The sequence below is a fragment of the Pleurodeles waltl genome, chromosome 3_1 (assembly GCF_031143425.1).
Source record: "Pleurodeles waltl isolate 20211129_DDA chromosome 3_1, aPleWal1.hap1.20221129, whole genome shotgun sequence".
NCBI lineage: Eukaryota > Metazoa > Chordata > Amphibia > Caudata > Salamandridae > Pleurodeles > Pleurodeles waltl.
Genome location: NC_090440.1, coordinates 1,607,295,288 through 1,607,316,286, shown reverse-complemented (window position 1 = coordinate 1,607,316,286; position 20,999 = coordinate 1,607,295,288). Strand labels below are relative to the sequence as shown.

Below are 20,999 nucleotides of genomic sequence, written 5' to 3'. Positions count from 1 at the left end.
GGTCCAGTCAGCGCTTACCTTTGCACTTAGAAGCATTTTTAAGACAAATGTTCTGAGAAGGTAAAGTTCAGAGGGGCAGGGCTGCAGGCACTGTTAGAGAAGGGAGTGTCACTGTCGGGGAACCTTGGGTCGAAGCCACAAGGAAGGTTTCTATTTTCAGAATTAGGGCTTCATTGTGAGCTTGGCAAATTCCGGGCTGCCAAGCTCCAGGTAGAGGTCGGACTACTTCACTCCTGTCGGTCTGACTGCCTGATTATAACTCTTAAAAGGCTGGTGGAAAGGCAGCATTGGGGTCCACTGGGAAGCTCTTGCACTGCCAACAACCATGTTCCCCTTCCAGCACCCTCAGAATGTTCACGGTCTGCTAAGGCAGACAGTGCACATTCTGAGGGTGCTGTGGGTGACGGCGTTGGCCTTGGCTCCCTCAGGGAGCCGAAGTCAATGCCGCTACACTGTTCCCATCTGACTGACTGGCAGAAACGTCATAATACGACATTTCCACCGATCAGCCCGGTGGAAACATCATAATACGATGGTTGTAAGGCTGCCGACTTGATGGCCTCCTCACCACCGTCATATTGGAGTTGTGGTGGTTCAACCACTCAACTCATACTCAAGCCCTTAGACTCTTTTTTGGAAGTTGAAAATCTCCAGAGGGATGAGGCAGTAGGCTGTGGCCAAAGACAAGTCCAGTTGCTCGGATTCCCCTTTGGTGAAGGACCGCTGAACAGAATCTACTGTAGTAGAGAAAAATATAGTGCAAGCAGCTGCAAAATCAGGCAGACAGATGATGCATCCTGAGCGTATCAATGTGTAGGTTACTCCTGGTCTTCCTTTGGTTCTCAGAGCAGTTTTTAGCCAAAAAAATTCCCAACTTTTGAACTTTGGCTATCTGGGAACTTTTAGCACCACAACCAAGGGTCCACGACTGGTGGGCTACCACTTGGTGGTTCAGGCCCCACTCAGGCTGGGTCCAGATGCTGGTTCAAGATGATGGAGCCATTTTATGTCCCTGTGGCTTCGAATAGGACACAAGCAAACTAGCCCTTGGGGTTACTCTGGTAGTTCTGGGTTCAGGTGAAGATGCAGTGCTCAAAAAGAAGAACTGGCCTCTAGGGGTCAAGCCAGGTTCCAAACAGAAAAGCCGTCCTTACAGGTACAGAAAATCAGTCTTGCAGAGTGTACAGAAGGTCACAGCAGCAGGCAGTCCTCTCAGAGTCATTCTGCAGGTCCATGAGTGAATTGAAGAATGAGCCTGAGGACCCTACATATATATTGGGTACCTCCTTTGACGGGTGAGAGATGTCTCTAGAGGTTTCTCTTGGAAGTGCTTGGAATTTCCTCACTCCCCTGCTCTGGCTCCAAGCTGACTGAAGGAGCAATGCAGGGGTGACAAGCCCTTTCTGTGACGGTAGAGCACAGCCTAATCAGTTGTAAGTGGGGTTGTGCTCCACTCCTCCCCCCAGCCTGCTGGTAGGTGGCCCATTCAGGCATATTTAATCTGTTGGACCTGGCCCTTTTTGCAGGGTCATCCCCAAACGTTTTGCCTCCTTCTTCCTATTTTTTCTGACCTCTTGATGTTGGCTCTAGGACTCTGAGCACTTTATCACTGCTGATCAGTGCTAAAGTGCAGGTGCCCTTCCTTCTAAAGTTGGTATGATTACCTAATTCGCACATTTAATTGACCTTTAAGCCCCTTGTACTGTGGTATCTCTATAATCAGGGCCTGTAAATTAAATGCTACTAGTGGGCCTGCAGTGTTGCTTGCACCACCCACAAAAGTAGCCTTTCAAACCTGTCTCAGGCCTGCTAGAGCAGGGACTGCATGCAGAGTTTACTGCCCCGGGGACCTGGCATCTAAATTTACTTGCCAGGCCTGGAACTCCCCTTTTACCACATGTAAGTCACCCCTAAGGTAGGCCCTAGCTAAACCTATGGGCAGGGTGCTATGTATGTAGAAGACAGGATATGTGCCTGGGTGTGGGGCCTGTTCTGGAGTGACAAACTGCTTATTTGGTTTCTCACTGCTGTGAGTGCTCCCTTGCTCATAGGATTGCATTGGAAATGCCCTGCCTTATGTCTAAGGGGCATTGTCTGCTCTATGAGGGGTAGTGTAGGCATGTTTGGTAGGGTTGTAATGGTAGCGAGAAATGCTGCTTATTGGTGTAGGTGGATTTTTATTACAATTATAGAAATGCCACTTCTACAAAGTGAGCCTTTCTCTGGCCTTATGACTCAGGTGTTTTGCAACTTTTCTCTAATCCACGTCTGGGGCAAAGTGACAGTCGGGCTTTGTGCATACTTTTCAGACAGGCTGTACACAGGGAGGGTGGAGGAGTCACAGACGTACATCTGCATATTGAATGGTCTTCCTGGGCTGAGAGAAGGGGAGGTAGGGCACACCTGCATTTGTAAAGGCTGTGCCCTGGCCTCACACAAAGGGCTTGTTTACCCCCAAATGATATCTTATACCTGTGCTGGAGGAGAGTGAGACACTCCTAGAGCCAGTTGGAACTGGTTGGAACATTTTCTTCCCTCTTTGGAAAAGTTGTGCAAAACTGAGTATAAGTACAGGGGGTTTTCCCCATTTTGGGGAGACACGTGGAGACATTCTTGAAGAACTGACCTGGACACAGAATGCTTCTGGAGGGACTCACCAGGAACTGCCTTGGACTTCTGCTGGGTCACTAGGAGGAATTTCCACTGACAGCAACCTCTTGTGTTGCCCTGCTTGTTGGACCCTACCGCCCTGTGCTCCCACTAACTGTTCTCCAGGGGCTGGGTGCTGAAGTCCTTGTTCCCCTGCACCTTTTCCCTGCACTGAAGAGGTGCAGAAAGAGCGCTATATTCTTTTTCCTTAAGAGCATGAGAGGAGTGCTTTATTCTTTTGAATTAGTGCATGGTGAGCGCCTTTCTCCAACTTGATTGTGCCCAAACATAAGCAATAGGCGGGGTGACTCACAATTCCACAATCTGTTTTCTAGCGCGTGAAGACTGCTACAGTGCGTGACTGCCCAGGCACCTCTGCCCCTCACCTGAAGCAAGGAAGACCGAAAGGAGCCCACTGGCAACCCCTCAGCGCAGAACGGGGAGAACTGCTCTCTTGAGTGCACCGGGGGCACTGGCAATCCCCACCTTTGGTGACCCTTCGTCGGTGTGTGGAGAGCATGAGCCCACTCTCCTGCTTATGTGAGCGAGGGGGGCCCACTGACGTGTCTGTGATCAGTAGCCTCCACTCATGTGAAGAGAAGGAGGACCAGCCAGCATCCATCTCTGGGGTCAGAGCAGCGAGGACAGCCGTCCTCTGCTCTGCCGTGCTACTGTGGCACAGCCCAGGTTGGATGAGACCCCAGGGTGCCCAGTAGCAAGGCACCGGCAACAGCACTGGGGTAGCTTGTGGGCGAAGGTTCGGCGGGGGACCATTCTAGGTCTCCCCTGGTGGACAGAAGGCATGTGGGATTTCTTTCCCACCCACCACAGTAGGATTCCCCCTGGTCACGGGAGCCTTGTTATTCGGGGAGGGGGTGGCACTTTTTGGGTTTCATACCTATCCCTGGCAGGGCAGGAAGGTATGGCCTTTGTGTAGAGGGCGAGATTGTGCTGACCTTATTACTTAATTTGTATTCCTTTGCTCCTTCACCCTACGTATTTCTCCTGTATTTCCAGACCTGAGTGAGTTTGTACCTTGTATTTCCAGGTTCAGGTGATGTGCCTGTTTGCAGGATCTACTGAGTATACAGTGAGAGTGGGGGTAATGCCTTGTGAGACATATGCCACATGGAAAGATGTTCATGAGATGGTGTAATATGTTGAAGATCTGTGCTACTGATATGGTTTTCATGACTTACCCTTGTGTACTCTGATGTTCCTTGTATGGGCATTTATGATGGTGTGTTTACTGGGACCATGTGCATTTTTGTTAACATGTTTATTATGACCTTATGCATTTCTGGTACTAAGGGGGTTATTCTAACTTTGGAGGAGGTGTTAATCCGTCCCAAAAGTGACGGAAAAGTGACGGATTTACCACCAGCCGTATTACGAGTCCATTATATCCTATGGAACTCGTAATACGGCTGGTGGTATATCCGTCACTTTTGGGACGGATTAACACTCCTCCAAAGTTAGAATAACCCCCTATGTGTTTTACCATGATGTGTGCATTTTATCAATATTTATTTATATGATATTTATCTGACTACTGCTTATGTTGCAGGCTAACCAGTAACCTATGGAACAGTTAGGCCTCACGATAAAGAAAAATCAAGAGTGATCACTTATTAAATTTACTAAGGCAACCCAATTATATACTGTGGGACAGTTAAAAATGAATTTAAGAGTTTCTCACTACCAGGGCATGTAAAACTTAAATGTAGATGTCCAACCTTTTAAATACAATACATTCTACCCGGTGGGCTACCTAGGGCCTACCTTAGGGGTGATGTATTTTCAATCAGAGTGCAGTATAAGGTTTGACAAGGGAGTTATATTGGCAGGTTAAACTGACAATTTTAAAACTGCATTCAGGCTGCAAAGGCAGACCTGGGACACGTTTTAATATGCTACATAAGTGGGTGGCACAATAAGTTCTGCATGCTCGCTAGTAGCATTTAATTTACATGTCCTGAGTTTATTTTATACCACTCTACAAGGGACTTATAAGTAAAATAAATATGTGAATCAGATATAACCATGTTTAGGGGAGTGCACTAAGTCCGAAGGACAACAAAAAGTAATTCAGCGAAAACTGAAGGAAAAAAGGGAAAACAACTGAGGGTGACCCTGCAGAAAGGACCAGGTACATTTACCCTCATGAGGGAGTCTGGAGGGAATTGATATAGTTTGGGGAAAATTCTATAAATCTGAAAAAGATAATTTTCATTGTAATCCCCTGACACCAATTAGGGTGAGGGAGGTCTGGCAGTCCGTGAAAGAATTCCTATGTGTAGATGCTAAAAGTATATAGTTGTGGTATGTTTTACTGCAGCCTGGAACTGTTTCCTGTGGCAAAATTGTAGCCTAAACCAAAACTTTGCATGTAGTTGCTTTCCAGATTTCCAAAATGCACTTCACCCAGTTACATCTTTAGAAAACCCATACTTGTCTAATATCCTGATGCCGAGGAGACCCGAAAATAAAGTTGAAGCTCAAGCCTTTTCAGATATATGTACAAGTACAGGGAGACTTAATTACTATGTTTTGGGAAACAATTGCTGAAAATCTGACACGTCAGCATGTTTTTCCGACCAAGTACTGAGGGCAAGAGAAGTCTGGCTTGCACCAATAGATTTGTTACCTAGTACAGAATTAGAACTACAAAATAGATTGGGCCTGATTTAGAGTTTGGCAGATGGTTTTAGTACTTTACTCCCACCATGATGAGAGTACTCCCCCAGCCACATTTGTAGGTGTCCACCAGCCCTCAGAAATCTCCTATGTTTACAAGAACTGCTGTCATGGTGGTTCCTAAAAATGCTTTGAAAGTTTGATGTATGGCGCCATCAACATGATGGATCTGTACAACAAAATATCAGTAGTTTTTATTTATTTTCACAAACAAAATCGCAAAAAGAAGGATTTTCTTTTTAAAAATTAAAAAACAAAGACCCTACCCCTGCCATTGGAGATTTATTTAGCATGGGTGTTATTTTTCAGTTTTCACTCCCTGTTACTGCCAGGTTTACCTGGCAGTGAAAGACAGTGAAAATTGGTCATGTATTCCATTTATCCTAAATATGAAATAAAGGAACAAATGCCCCGTACTGTCTCATACAGTCTGAGATGTATGCAGGCAGGGAAGATAGAGTAGTGTCTGCAGTCTACATACCGAAGTACTACCCGACTCTAAATTTTGAAAAACAAAATTGTGAAGCAGGATTTTCCTTTTGAAAAAAACAAAAAAACAAGGACCTCTCACCATGGGAGATTTCTCCAGGGTGGGGGTCATTTTCCAGTTTTCAATGCCCATTACTGCCACGTTTTGCCTGGCGGTGATGGACCATGAAAACTGCCCATGTGTTTGCCCATTCTAAATAGGGGCTAAAGGATTTGACAGCCCTTACTCCATGGGATTGTCTGAGGTGCATGTATGTGGCAGAGGCAGAGGCAGAGTAGTCTCAACTGTCTACATACTGAAGTCTACCCTACTCTGCGTGAGGCAGGCAGAATTTAGCTTTGGCAGAAAGGGTACTCAGTCACTTTTGTGAAATAGTACCCTGTCAGCCAAAGTCTAAATCAGGCCCAGAGTTTTTATACTTTCCATACAGTACTAATTTTCATATCTGCAGACATGCCAACAGTTTGAAATTGGAAAGAGGGGGATTTTGAAAAAAAATTGGGAAACTGTATTTTCTCTATAGACTTCCCTTGAAGCAGAGGCAATTTCAGGCAGGAGACTGGTAAAATACAGCTTTTATGGCTTAAAAAATTGAGGGGTTTATTTATAAGAATCTGACCCATCGCCATCGATGTGTCAGATTTCTTGCACAGCCCTACATCCCTTAACGACGCCAGAGCTGTATTTACCTTACAGTACTCCATGGACCACAGTGTCCACAGATGCCTCAGAAATTCTGACGCATCTGTGGCACTAAAATGACCCAATGCTGGACTAGCGTCAAAGAAATGATGCTACTCCAGCAATGCCAGGAGGCCCCATTAAAAAAAGGCTTGAGTCAGTTTAACGCCTGCTCTGTGCAGGTTTTAAAAAAGTGACGCTCTGAATGCGCAGAACGAAGCAGTGAAATCTTTTAGATTTCACTGCATTTGTTCTGCGTGGCTTCTAACAGGGAAATACGTACCCTGCATACATTATACCTGGCGCAAGTCAAGGCTTTACAAACTAGTACAATGGTCCCTTTGCGCCAGTTTGTAAATGTGGCACACTGTAGGGGATTGCTTAGCACCACTGCAGCATAAGAAAAAATCATGCTACTTTGGCGTAATAAAGCCCCCTAAAGTCTTTGGCCTAAATGATGTTTGTTGGCATGTATATATCTGTCATCAAAAAAATGCATTGCATTTGTACTCCTGCCACAATTTTGTTATCTGTACCACTGTTATGTAATTGATTGTGTCAAGTGCTTCCCTTAGAAAATCCCTCACATATTTGGCATTGTTGAATTCCAGACATTTAGGGACACATTTCCTTAGTTAGCATTCCAGGATTTTTATTTCTTTATTTTAGAAATGCAAGAAAATATTGAGCACATTTGTTTAAAACAAATAAAATATTCCCACTTATTTTATAATAATATCTTCAAGTTGCAGTGTGATATTGATAGTGTAGTTGGCACAAACACATAGGTCTGAAAGAGCAGAAAAAAAAACACATAGGCTAGAGTTTGATAGAAAATTTTACTTCATCACAAATGCTATGGCTTACCCTGCCTTCCACAACACTTGGTCTGCTCGCCTCATTTAGAGATGGGCATGCTTTAAGATTTCTGTGGACGGAGCCCCCATTGGCTGTTTCAAAGGAATGCTTCTTCTGGCAGCCTGGAGTAGGGGCTGTCAGAAGAAGCATATTGCACCATTTACCCTTTTTAGGGTGGATGATGTAATGTCTTTTTTCTGTATGTCACCTCTAGGACAAACATGGCGATGAAGGACAAAAAATAATGACCCATCCTCCCCCCACACAATACATCCTTCAAGAAAACTCCTAATGGTGCTTAGGTCATGAGGTTTTTTTTCAGAAACAAACTCCACATTTGGGAGTTGTTTGTGAAAAACAAAACTTTGGAAAAGTTTGGTACACAGCTGTCACATTTTATGGCGGAATTCCCTTAACCCGCAATTCTCTTCAATGTGCAAAGATGACCGCTGGTCTCACAGTTATCTCTAAATTTGTTAGGCGGTAGTCCATCAGTGAGATGGAGGTAATATCCTTTGCCACCAAGATGTACAGAGTACCACCAGTTAAACCTTAAATCAGACCAATAGTTTGAATGGGTGTGAAAAAAAAAGCTGTACACGTTTTTATACAAACTAATACTGTTTTTTGAAAAGTGCTCCTGGACAAACGTGCTCAAAAACTCAGACACTGAAAGGTATAATGGGATGGTGTAGAGGATGGGTTTCTCCATGTGCAAATGTATTTTTCACATGGAAAAGAAATTAAACAAAATGAAAGTATACCTGTTTCACATTTACATTTGCGGTGTTTTACACTGGTAGAACATTCGCATTTCTATATTTTAGGTATTAGGGCACTTCAGTCATTCTATGACTAAATAATTTAGAAATCTGCAAGACATTTGCAAGAACCATATTGGTCACAACTCTGAACTTTAAAAACAGTTCCGTTGTACTGTTGGTGTTGAAGGGCAATATGTTTGCTAGGAGTAAGCAACACTTGTAAATATTGCCCCAATTCCAGCATTATGATATACATATAACTACCTACTGCATGATTATCTTCCTTTGTAATGTGAAGTACGGCTGGTTAAACACAATTTCCTTGGTGTTTTCCAGAATATAGCCTTGTCTAGCCCATCAGAAGGAAGCACTGTTGACATAAGGCCAATAGCTGAAGGGGTACCGGAAGTGATTGAAACTCAAGAACCAGAAGAAGAACCAGAAGCCTGCTTTACAGAAGGTGAAAAGAACAAAACATCTTAATTATATGTAAATTCTGCATAGGTGCTTTTCCTTGTCTTTATCTTTGTGTAAACACTTCATTGGATGTTCTTTGTTTAATCGACAGACTCACCCTTTACTTTTCCTACTTCTTAAAGATAGTACTTCTATCTTGAGTTCTTCTTTCTAATTAAACCACTGTGCATTTTTGAACCTATGTAATGTTTCTGTTAGTTTGGGCCTTTAGCCAAACTACTGTAACAAAAGATCACTAGAGTGACTGTCTTGAAGATTTGTGGCAATGAATTGACAATTACAGGTTCTGCAAGGGCAGAAGAAGGTATAATTGCATGCATCTGATATGTGTTTCTCATTGTTGATTTTCATTGGCCAATCAGACTTTATTTTACCCAAAAAAGTACATTCTTTAATTAAAGAGTTGTGAGGGAGGAATATTTACCAAGCAAACGACTCCAATTTTAGATACAACACTACTTGAAAACGTCATGGTCTTCCAATAAATAGGACAATGCAGCACAACGTTTGATGTTACTACCCTTACCCACCTAGCCTACACTTGATGTAACTACACCCACCTCGACACATCCCTGCAGATACCTCAAAACTCCACTGGATCAATTAAAATGTTCCATTCTAAAACATACTCCACAGTGACTCTTTCATACACCACAGCATGCCGCATCTCACCTCAGACAGCTTTGGCACACTCCAACTTACTGCACCCTGTTCATACTTGAAACCCAAAAGCCTTCTTACCTCCACAACTCACTGAGCCAAAGTTGACCAATCTTTCCAGTAACTCAAACAACTCTTCATTTCCACTACACCCCACCTCACTGCAGCACACTTAAACACACTCTGCTACACAAACCACCCCATCAAAGTCTTTCCTGGATACTAAACTGACCCACATGCACCACCCACACCAAACTCTAAACCCTAATTAAAACATGTTTCCCTTTATAGTTTGAAGTTGTAACACCGTCTGACATACAACATACCACCACCTATAATCACGCTCATTGTAATTGAAGTTACATACGTTTAAGGACTTGGTATAACCAAATGCGACTATATACTCCCATCGCATGCATCTTCCCTGCAGTTTGCTCTTACCAGTACGATTGGCAGAATAAGGCCCTCATTTCTATGAGTGGTACAGAAAATGTGCAAATAAAGAACTTCTTTAACTATTACGACTCTAAATTCAACATGGTGCCAATAACCTATGGCTGGATTCAGAAACTATTTTGATGGCATCCAATCGCCATAGATACTTTCCTGCCAGTCACCCCATGACGAGCTGGGCTTGCATTATACACTTCATTAATTTTAAACTTTAAAAGATGCTGTAGTAGTACGAATGTTCTGAGGACTGTTTGTGGCATTATGAGTTCATGGTGATACACTTTTGTGCATAATTTCAGAATTCTTTATTTAGTGAAATGTATGTGGTTAATGTGTGATGGATCAAATCACGAGGAGAGCAGGTCAAAATATATGCCTCTGTTGCAGCCACGTTCACCATCATAAGCATGATTTGTAATTTATATCCAAGTATATCCAACTATATCCAAGTTATCTTTACTGTTATTTTCTGTAAGATGGATACTACTACTACTGCAACTGTTACTACTAACTACTAGCTACTACTACTGTTACTACTGGTTATTATTATTATTATTATTATTAATATTATTATTATTATTATTATTATTATTATTATTATTATTATTAATATTAATGAAGGTAATAATAATAACAATAATACGATTTATGACAAATAAATAAATCAGATTATCGAATTAGGAGTGGCCAGAACTCATGCATCTTTTACTACTCTCATCCTAATTGATATGTAGTTGGGATTTTTTGTGTTTCAACTGAATAATATGGGGACACCCAATTTGATCCCACTGGTTTAAATGGCCAAAGGTAGCGTGTTATTCATTTTTACTTGTTTTGAAGCTCTTGTTTAGTTGTGTTGCACAGCAATGCCTTTATTAACATGAATACTGATGTAGTAACTTTCTTAAAAATATGTGCATTCTAGTGAGGTTGGCAGTACCTCTAAATGGTGAGAATCTAGGTGAAATATCACTCAACCTTTTACAATGAATATCCTCTTCGTGTTTAACAAGAGGAATTTGATTTTTCAGATGTATTCAAAATGTTAGTCAGCTTTAAGTGATTCTAAATGTGTATGGCCCCCATCTAGAATTTTCTGAGGTGAGAACACAGTCATTATTTAAAGGTGGGAAACTGCTCTTGATCTTGCAATACGCCTGCCACACAGTTGTCAAGTTGAACCACCTAATTTAGAATGGGGCAATATTTATTGTATTTCCTGCCTGGGTCTGCATGTGAGGCACGGTGGATCACTTATCAGTGATAGATCTTCAGGTCGCAGAGATCTGTATGACTGACCCGTGATGATAGGGCAAGAGGTTTAATGTCCCACTCTTCAATTTAACAAATGGATAGTTTTCTAGTCGTGTTTCCTTAATTGACCCAAATAGGCTAATGGCCCATTCACAAGGAACACCAGTACTTCAAACACGCTGCACTGGTGAAAGGAAGCAATCTGGTAACCCTACTGTCATCTTATTTCTCAGCACTAAGCAAAAACCTTCCTTTGACCAAGGCCTCTGTGTGCACCCATCACTAGCATGCTACTTTGCATTTGAAAGACGCTCTACCTCATACCTCCTAGCAGCAATTTACAGTGCTGGGATACTTCATTGAACTACTGTGAGTACTTTGTAATTATGGGTATGATTCCATAGCCGCAAACAACTTTGCATGCTTTGACCTGGAGCCAATACTTTTTATTCAGAAAATTGAATCTACAAGCCCCATAATCCTTGTGGAGTGGTGTGGAGGAACTGTGTCCTGACACAACACTTATCACATGTTATAGGTAGGCGGCTTTTAAGGGGAGTGGGTTTAGAAACAAATAGCATTTACTATGCATTATTATGCTTTCATAGGGCATATGTCACCCTTTTTAGGGGCTGTAATGTGCAAGAGAACGACTCTGGGTATTATAGCTTACCAGTAAACAAAGGTTGTATTCAAAGGATAAGTTAAGTTGTGCTCTACCTCAGTGCATTTCATCAAATGATTATCTATATGTTATTTGTATTGCAGCTCTAGAATCATTAGAGAGGGAGTGTGGCCAGGATGGCGGTTGGACAGGACATGCTTTTTAGTCCCTCTGTCCCCACCGCGGGATGACCCAGCTACCAGCCCATTGAGGTGACTCAAAATGCATACCTGTGCTCCTTAACAAAAGAATGCAAAAACAACAGATGATGGACGGAATGAAGAGCAAATCAAACAGTGATCCCCAGTCACAGATCTGGGTTTAATCCATCAGTTTTTTGGCTTGCCATGCCATTCCAGTTTGGACCTAGCCATGTGTAAATCAGTCTCGATGCTGTTCCCCATGGGAACAGTCTAGCCCAAACTGCCTGGACCTGAAACAAGCTCCCTGGGACCGGTTTCAGGGTATCACCCTTCATCAGCCAGGCTAGCTTTAATCTGGTGGCCAGACATGGGTCCCGCACTCACTGTGCCCTTGGGGTGACGTTAGCAAGGTGCAATGAGGACAAAAACATTTATTTCTCCTCCTTTTTGCTTTTTCCATGTGTGCTGCATCCTGCAACATACATAGAAGAGCAAAAGACTGTGAATTATTATTTATGTGCAGGAAGGTGTCCCTTTCTGAAAATAAACAGGGCACTCTCTAACCATGCTGTAGTTTCTCTAGAACTAAAGCTGCCTCCGGCACAGAGAAGACCTCAGCAGTGGAGAATGAGCGATACCCTTCCACACAGGCCCGTAGTGGTGAAGCAAACTACCTGAGCTATTGCCACATTTCTAGAAATAAATGACTCCATAGACACCCTGTTTCCATATTGTGGGAAACGCTACAAGCTGGTAGCAGGTGAGAATTTATAGCAATCTCCGCTGCATATATTAAAATCTGTCAGAAAAAGAGGGGCCAATTGGACCAGCAGGTGTTAGAACTGGAGAGAATACATAAGTGCACAGGTGCGCCTCATGTTTGGAGACAGTGGAGGCGAATAGGGCACAAATCGCAGGCCTGGACATAGACAGGGCCAAATACACCTTACTACACCTTCTTCACTCCTTTTATATGGTAGGTAATAAATGTAGACGCCTACTGCCCATTAGACTTCGAACATAGAGACAGGTGCGAGAGTGGACTGCTTAAGTCCCCTGATGGGCTTGAGATAGCGGAGGTTATACATATTGTCTCTGTTTCCAAGGCTTTTACAAAGATCTGTATCCTCCACAGACTCCCTGTGGGGAGGATCCACACCAGTACCTCAGCAGTGCTCACACAGCTCGTCTGACGCCTGCACAAGCAGAATCACTGGATAGCATGATCAGAATAGAGGAGGTGATTTCTGCAATCGAGTGATTACAACCTCTTAAATCACCTGAGCCAGATAGTTTTCTGGCCTTGTTTCATAAAACATTCTGCGGAGGTCTTGCACCCATCCTGACTCAATTATTCAACGCTATCACAGGTCTGGTTACGGTTCCACCCTCCATGGTGGAGGCATCTATCAGAGTTATCTCAAAATCCGGGAAAGATCCCACCCAATATGGGTCTATAGAGCTAATTCCCTCCTCAACATCAATATTAAACTTACCACAGGCATTCTGGAGTCTGCCCCAATCCCCTCATTCCAGGGCTGGTGGATCCAGACCAGGCAGGATTTATTCCGCGCAGGCAGTGTAGCAACAATAACAAACAGATATTACTCCTCTTGGACAAGGACAAGCATCCTCATCGAGAACTTATGCTCTTGGGCATAGATGCCGAGAACGTGTTTAACTGAGATCACTGGCCGTACCTCAAGACCACCCTAGAAAATTCTGGCCCTTGTCCTAGATTCAGATCCTGGATCACGGGTATTTAAAGCCACCCGACAGCTTCCGTAAGAGTTAATGGTTTGATCCCCATTTTCCATTCAACGTGGGACACGACAAGGATGCCCATTCTCACCCCTATTGTTTGTTCTTTATATGAAGCACTTTGCCCAGGAGGTGCGTGATAACCCAGATATTACGGGCGCTGTTTTGGGGTACAAGAGCACACCCTAGCACTATATGCAGACAATGTTACAGAAGTAACAAAACAGCACTCCCCACCTTCATTCAAGAGATAGAAGCTTTCAGGGAGATGTCCGGTTTGGGGATAAACATCCAGAAGTCCTAGGCCCTTAACGTTTTGATTCCTTCAGCTCACCAATACCCAATTCAGTGGCAGCTGCTTTTCATCCTGTATCTGGGAATACAGCTTGCCTCTAAGGTTCTGGAGACATTGGTGTTGAACTACTAGACCCTTCTACAAAGAGTCAGGAGGGACATTTACATTTGCGGTGTTTTACACTGGTAGAACATTTGCATTTCTATATTTTAGGTATTAGGTCACTTCAGTCATTCTATGACTAAATAATTTAGAAATCTGCAAGAGGAACTTTACCCCATCTCCTGGATAGGAAGTATAGCGGCAATTAAATTGTTTCTGCTTTAGAGAGTTCTTTTCTTGTTCCAGGCCTTGCAGATCGAGCCTCTGCCTGGGATGCTCTAAACACTACTAGGTGAAATAAATTGCTTTGTCTGGGCAGAGAGGAGACCTCGTATGCGCCAGGCCTTTGCCTACCAGTCCCCACAAGGGAAGGGCCTTGGCATTCCCAACATTTTGCAATATTACCAGGCAGTTAAACTCCGTTACCTATTGGAGTGGTCCAAGGTGATCAGATATGCCCTGGTTTTTCATGGACCGAGCTATGGCGGGGACCCTTTCTTCTGTGGAAACACCAACCCTGGGGTCAATTCTTCTCACCAGTTGCCCGCACAACCTCAAAGGTGTGGGACCATGTGGCATGGCAAGGGGGTCTCACCCCCTTTCCCTCCCCTTTGACTCCTATAATGGGGAATGCGGTCTTTGTGCCTGGCTTGGATCAGGGAGCCCTTTGCACCTATTGTTGTCCTATCGGACACTTAGTTTAGTTTAGTTTAGTTTTTCAGAATTTGTAAAGCGCATGGCGGCCCAGAGGCATCCCAGCGCTAAAAGTAACGAAACACAAGAAGGAGAGAGAGCCGGTATTAGTTACAGAATAAAAAGGTTTTAAGCTTTTTCCTAAAGAGGCGCTCGGAAGGTTCCAAACGGAGCTCCGTAGGAAGGGTGTTCCAAAGGTGGGAGGCTCTAGTAGAGAAGGAGTTATTACCCCAGGCTCTCTTGAAGCGAGAGACATGTGCATACCTAAGAGAAGAGGAGCGAAGGCTCCTGGAAGGGATGTGCATGAAAATATGTTTCCTCAGAGAGATGGGACCTTTGTCCTGTAAGGCCCTATGAACAATGAAGAGAGATTTGAACTGGATCCTTTCTCTGACAGGAAGCCAGTGGAGGGTGGAGATAGCCAGTTTAGTGGAGGCGAATTTTGAAGAGTGGGTAAGAAGTCTGGCCGCTGCATTTTGTACTCTTTGCAGCTTCTTTAAAACATAGAGCGGGGAACTAAGGAACAGAGAGTTTCCGTAGTCCAAGCGAGAGAGAATTAGGGATTGAATAAGGATTCTTCTGGCTGTGGGAGGAAGAAGGGTAAGGATCTTTCTAAACATCCGCAAGAGGCCAAAACAGGTAGAAGAGATTTTACTGGCTTGAGAATCCATAGTAAGCCGGGGATCAAGTATCACACCTAAAGTCTTAACTTGGAGTTTAGGAGGAGGAAGAGATTTAAAGGCATCTGAGAGAGATGGAAGAGGGAGAGCGAGGGGGCCGTTACCAAGGATCAGAACTTCCAATTTCCCATCGTTGAACTTGAGTTTGGACTTGGTCATCCAATTGGCAATATCAATAACAAAGAAGACCCAATTCCCTTTGAAAGCTTGAGGGCAGACCATGATCTCCCAGAGATGGCGAGGATGGAGTACCTATAAATAAGACACTGGGTGATGCATCCCAAGATGCGGACAGGAGCTCAAAAAACCCTTACGGATTATGAGAAATGGCTGCTATTGAGCACTATGGACAAATACCTTTTTTCTGACATATGCACTCTATTACAGTGATCGTCTCTGGCACCTAAATCACAAAGTCAGGCACGCTGGGAGGTGGAACTGGGGAGGACACTCATAGCCAACGAATAGGAGGAGGTATATTAGAGCATACCACATTGTGCGTAATACAGCCAGTGTTGAGACTGCCACAAAAATTGCCACTTACTGGTACTTTACCACTGTACGCTTACATAAGAGTGACCCTACCTGTAATGCTGATTGTTGGAGATAATGTGGGGCGCCCAGAACATTGGTACACCTGCTATGGAATTGCCCAAGGCTAACTTCATATTGGGAGGGAATCTTAAATGATATTTGTTAGACTTTTGAGTTTATGCAGGGTCATCCCCAATCTTTTTGCCTACTGCCTCCTATTTTTTCTTACCTGTTGCTGTTGGCTTTTTAACTCTGAGCACTTTACCACTGCTAATCAGTGCTAAAGTGCATATGCTTTCTGTGTAAATTGTATTGTTGATTGGTTTTTCCATGATTGGCATATTTAATTTACTAGTAAGTCCCTAGTAAATTGCACTCAGAGTGCCCAAGGCCTGTAAACCAAATGCTACTAGTGGGCACGCAGCACTGGTTGTGCCACCCACATTAGTAGCCCTGTAATCATGTCTCAGACCTGCCACTGCAGTGTCTGTGTGTGCAGTTTTAACTGTAAATTCAACTTGCCAAGTGTACACACTTGCCAGGCCTAAACCTTCCCTTTTCTTACATGTCATACACCCCTAAGGTAGACCCTAGGTAGCCCCAAGGGCAGGGTGCAGTGTATGGTAAAGGTAGGACATATAGTAATGTGTTTTATATGTCCTGACAGTGAAATATTGCTAAATTCGTTTTTCACTGTTGCAAAGCCTGTCCCTCTCATAGGTTAACATGTGGGCTACCTTTAAATCTGATTAAAGTGTAGATTCCCTTTGGGAGCTGACGGACATGTGGAGTTAGAGGTCTCTGAGCTCACAATTTAGAAATACATCTTTTAGTAAAGTTGATTTTGAGATTGTGTGTTTGAAAATGCCACTTTTAGAAAGTGAGCATTTTCTTGCTTATACCATTTCTGTGACTCTGGCTGTTTGTGGATTCCCTGACTGGGTCAGTTTGACAGTTGGGCTGGTTGCACCTCACACTGACAGTGACACAAAGGGAGCAGGTGTAGTCTGCATTTCCTGAGGAACCATCTGTGCTAGGAGGGAGGGGAGGAGTGGTCACTCACACCTGAAAGGGCTGTGCCTGCCCTCGCAAATGGAGTCTCCAACCCCCTGGTGAGTGTCTGGGGCCTGGCCTGGGCAAGCAGGATTTCACATTCAAAAGAGACTTTGCTTTGAAGTAGGCCTACTTCAAATGAGAAATTGTGTATAAGAAGGGCACCCAAAACCACAGACTTTGGAACACTTCTGGAAACCAAGAGGAACCTCTGCCTGGAGAAGAGCTGAGGAAGAAGAGCTGCCCTGCCATTGACTGTGCTTTGTGGAGCTATCCTGCAGTTGCTGCTTCTGCCAGAGTAAGAGGGCACAGACTGGACTTTGTGTGCCTTCCATCTTGTGAAGATCTCCAAGGGCTTGATTTAGAGCTTGCCTCCTGTTGTTTGAAGTCTCAGGGACAGCAAAGACTTCTCTCTGCCAGCACCTGGAGTCTCTGGGGAGACTCCTACTGTGCCCTGTGGTGCCCATCCATTTCCTGTGACCCTGAAAGGAGAAGCTGGCAGCCTAAGAGGAAGAAATCCACGCACAGAACTCCGTGTGGGGAAAAAATTTACATGACTCTGATCTGCGGCTGGGAAATCGACACGCTGACGGCTTTGTGGCTGAAAATCGACACTCGTCTGGAACGCAACTGAAGAATTGATGCATGGAGCTGGAGAAACGAAGTGCAGCATCGCTGACAAAGGCTGGTGAGATCGCAATCCGCGCTGCGTGGTATTCAGATCATCGTGTGGCTGGATTTCTGCGGCAAGCACCACTGGGTGTGTAAAAACGACGCAAGGCCTGCCCGGACCCGACAGGATCGACGCATCGCTCTCTTATGGAGAGAAGAAATGACACGCCCGACCCGACGAAAGGAGAAACGACGCAAGGTCTCGCTTGTGAGTGAAATCGATGCATCGCCAGCCCCTTTTTGATGCACACTCGCCTGTGCGGGGTTATTTTGACTCACCCAAGGTACATTTTCACGCTAACAGTGTTAGACTCTTTTTGCTTTTTAATTGATAACTTGACTTGTGTATTGTGGATTTTTGTCATTTTGGTCTTGTTTTGTTTAGATAAATATCCTCTATTTTTCTAAACCTGTTTTGTGCAATTTTGTAGTGTTTTCATTAAGCTACTGTGTGTGTTGGTACAAATACTTTACTCCTACCACTTATGCCAAGCTACCAAGGGGGTGAGGAGGGGTTAGCTGTGGGTGATTCTCTTTTACCCTGACTAGAGTGATGGTCCTTGCTTGGACGGGGGGTAACCTGACTGCCAACCAAAGACCCCATTTCTAACAATATTGATACTCATTTACAGACCCAGCGTCCAAGATTCCCTGCATACATAATACTGGGACTTCTCAACCCCTTGACGGTCCCGCTGAAGTCTCTTAGGGAATGAAAGATCGGGCTGGCACTTGGGACGGCATTCCAAAAATCTTAGCTTTCTGGGGCACGCCAACAACTGCAATACATCTGGGATGGTTACACAGAATGTGGCATGTTTTGAGAATGGAGAAACCCACCTTGGTGCTCACGGATCAAGGAGATTGCTTTGGAGATCTGTGACGTCCCAATTTGTCTCTCCTTGTCGGAGAGTTTCTGGAATTGACTTGACTCAAATATCAGCCGTAGGTAACTCACAGTAATTCACACAGGGGAAATGAATGTAACTGGGCATGTGGTCCGGATGCCTGTAGATGTGATTATTCGTGGATATATCCAGGTGTAGGAGGTATTAGATTGTTTACTTGGGAGGTTAATCAATGAGGGCGCTGTGTCGCCCTGCTGGTTGTTCCATTCTTTGATGTATCCTAATAATAATAAAAAAATAAATTGGACCATAAAATCATTAGAGACAGCCTTGGCTCCTCATACAACGTTGTTAATCTACAGAAGGAAAGATTCATGCTTATCCAGAGTTTGCTTGCAATTTTCAATCTTGGTGAACTCCAATGGATATGTGTGTCGCATTCAGGTCCTATGATGTGATTATATTCCAGTGTGACTCATGTTAAAGAACATAAATATTTATTAATTTGCCTGTTAAACTATGTAGGTAGTACAGAGGGGTAGACATACCTTGGAGTTAAGCTGCAATGTGTACAATTTAGTAATTGAAACACACATAAAACGTATATCTTGTCATCAATACATGATGCTTACCCAAAAGTGGAATATGGTAGAATTGGCGTAGATTTATGCAAGAGCCTCTATGATTTTCATTTGCACAAATAATGCAAGTATGTATATGCATGCAATATGAACATAGCTTACAGTTTGTACAATCAATGACATTCTATTCTGCAATACCAGACCAAATTAAATACCTGTTTCTTGCTGATGGTAGATCTTTGATGTGGTCATGGGACCTTTTCCCTAATAGATGTCCAAGAATGTCCCCCAGACACCATGAGGGGTGGAAATGTACAACACTGATTTTTTCACAGTGAAGGAAATGGCCCTACACTGATCCAACTCCTTAACTGATAGTGACAACAGAAATTCGCTGTGCAAGTGTAAATAGGGCAAAACCGCAATCTCCTGGCATCTGGTCCTGGAAATGGTAGTGAGATCTATGTACACGTTCACACACAAGTTGGAATTATTGTGTACTCTTCTTTTGTCATACCTACTCGTACAGATGGTAACACTGGGCACAGTTGCAAGAGAGGAGTTCATTCTTTCCCATCAAAGTAGTCTTCAGAGACCTAAAGGTTTGCCTTGCTGCAGGGTAATAACATAAAACGAGCCGGGCATTTAATTAGAGTTCTTCTCTTCCTTCTTGAACATTTGGATCAAGAAGAGGAAAAGTCATCCTTGATACCACTCAAATATCTGGCTGTATCTCATCCGTAACTGAATTCACACATAAAACAATGTCCATGCTCTGGATTGATGGTACACAATTCCACTTGTTCATTAAACATTTATTGGTATTCACAATGGAGTCCACAGGTCTTTCCAACTTTGCTATGAAATGTGCTATTCAATGAGTTTATTATCAATTGTAGGTGCAGATTTACATACTGGTGTAGCATTTAATCTCCATGTGTTTCCTTGACTACATATAATTTGCCAGTGGAAGGGTCCCTCTGGCAATGAGTATGCTGTCAAACACATTTACTGTTTGGCCTCTGGGAGGATTTACTATTCTCAGGAGACTTTACCCAAATAAATTCTATTTGTGTTTATGTCATCTCGAGGCATGTAAAGCTAAAACATAATTTGTATCTTAAGTAGTGTGTTACTCATTTCAGCCCTGAGAGCGTTAGATCCTTAAGGCTGGCTACATTAATAAAACCTCTTTCCACTCACCATATCTCAGTGAAGTAAACAAGGTTGGCGGTCTGTTCTCTTCTAATCTCTTAAGCCACTCAAGAGCTTTTGGGGGTCATGGGCACCATTCCTCCATGGCACACAATCATTAGTATATATGTTTGCCTCTCTTTCAGTCCTCCTTGTTTGCTGAAGCTCCTGAGCCACACAGTTTTTGGAAAATAATGGAGGCCTTTCCCTTATATGAGTTTCTAGGTGATAACACACTTCCTTTAACACCTTGGTGGTATCAGGGATACCCAAAACTCTTCCTGGGTGCACTAAGTGACCATTCACTTGTTATTCACCTGTACTGCCGCTTGTTGCCATTCAACAGTAGGATGCCCCTCAATGCTGTTGTACCTATTTGGAGTCTGTGGGCCCCTCCAGAGGCATAAACATCTTGGATCCCCTCTCACCATTGGTGCTTCTCTACCTTGGCAGTGTGGCTTACTCGGGCTGAGCATGACTTCAGAATCGTGAAGCTCTCCCAGACTAACCCGCAGAAGGTTCACACGGTGGCACTATGAATGGTAGAAATACACTAGGCTCAGCTTTGACTTTTCCTGGCTCCGTTCTGGGAGTCTTGACGGGTCCACTGGCCTGTCCTTCATTCGGTTCCTCTCACGCACTCCCTGCATCCCTATCAGATAAGATCAAATCCGTCTGAGCATTGTTTTCACAATGGCTGTCCTATGAGTCTGCATCACATGATTACTTTCGCACTGCAAGCACCATCATAATCATACACGGTGGACAAAAGAAAAAGGGTCCTGCACTCCTATAA

General features: G+C 43.7%; 1 protein-coding gene across 3 annotated transcripts in view; it reads left to right on the top strand.

Moving 5' to 3' along the window:
* LOC138285384 (sodium channel protein type 2 subunit alpha-like) overlaps window positions 1-20,999 on the top strand; it is a 696,215-nt gene that overhangs the window by 512,198 nt on the left and 163,018 nt on the right. For all 3 annotated transcript variants that reach the window (XM_069225253.1, XM_069225252.1, XM_069225254.1), the window contains exon 18: window positions 8,476-8,599. In XM_069225253.1, the coding sequence (XP_069081354.1) occupies window positions 8,476-8,599 (124 nt within the window). The remainder of the gene's footprint in view (window positions 1-8,475; window positions 8,600-20,999) is intronic.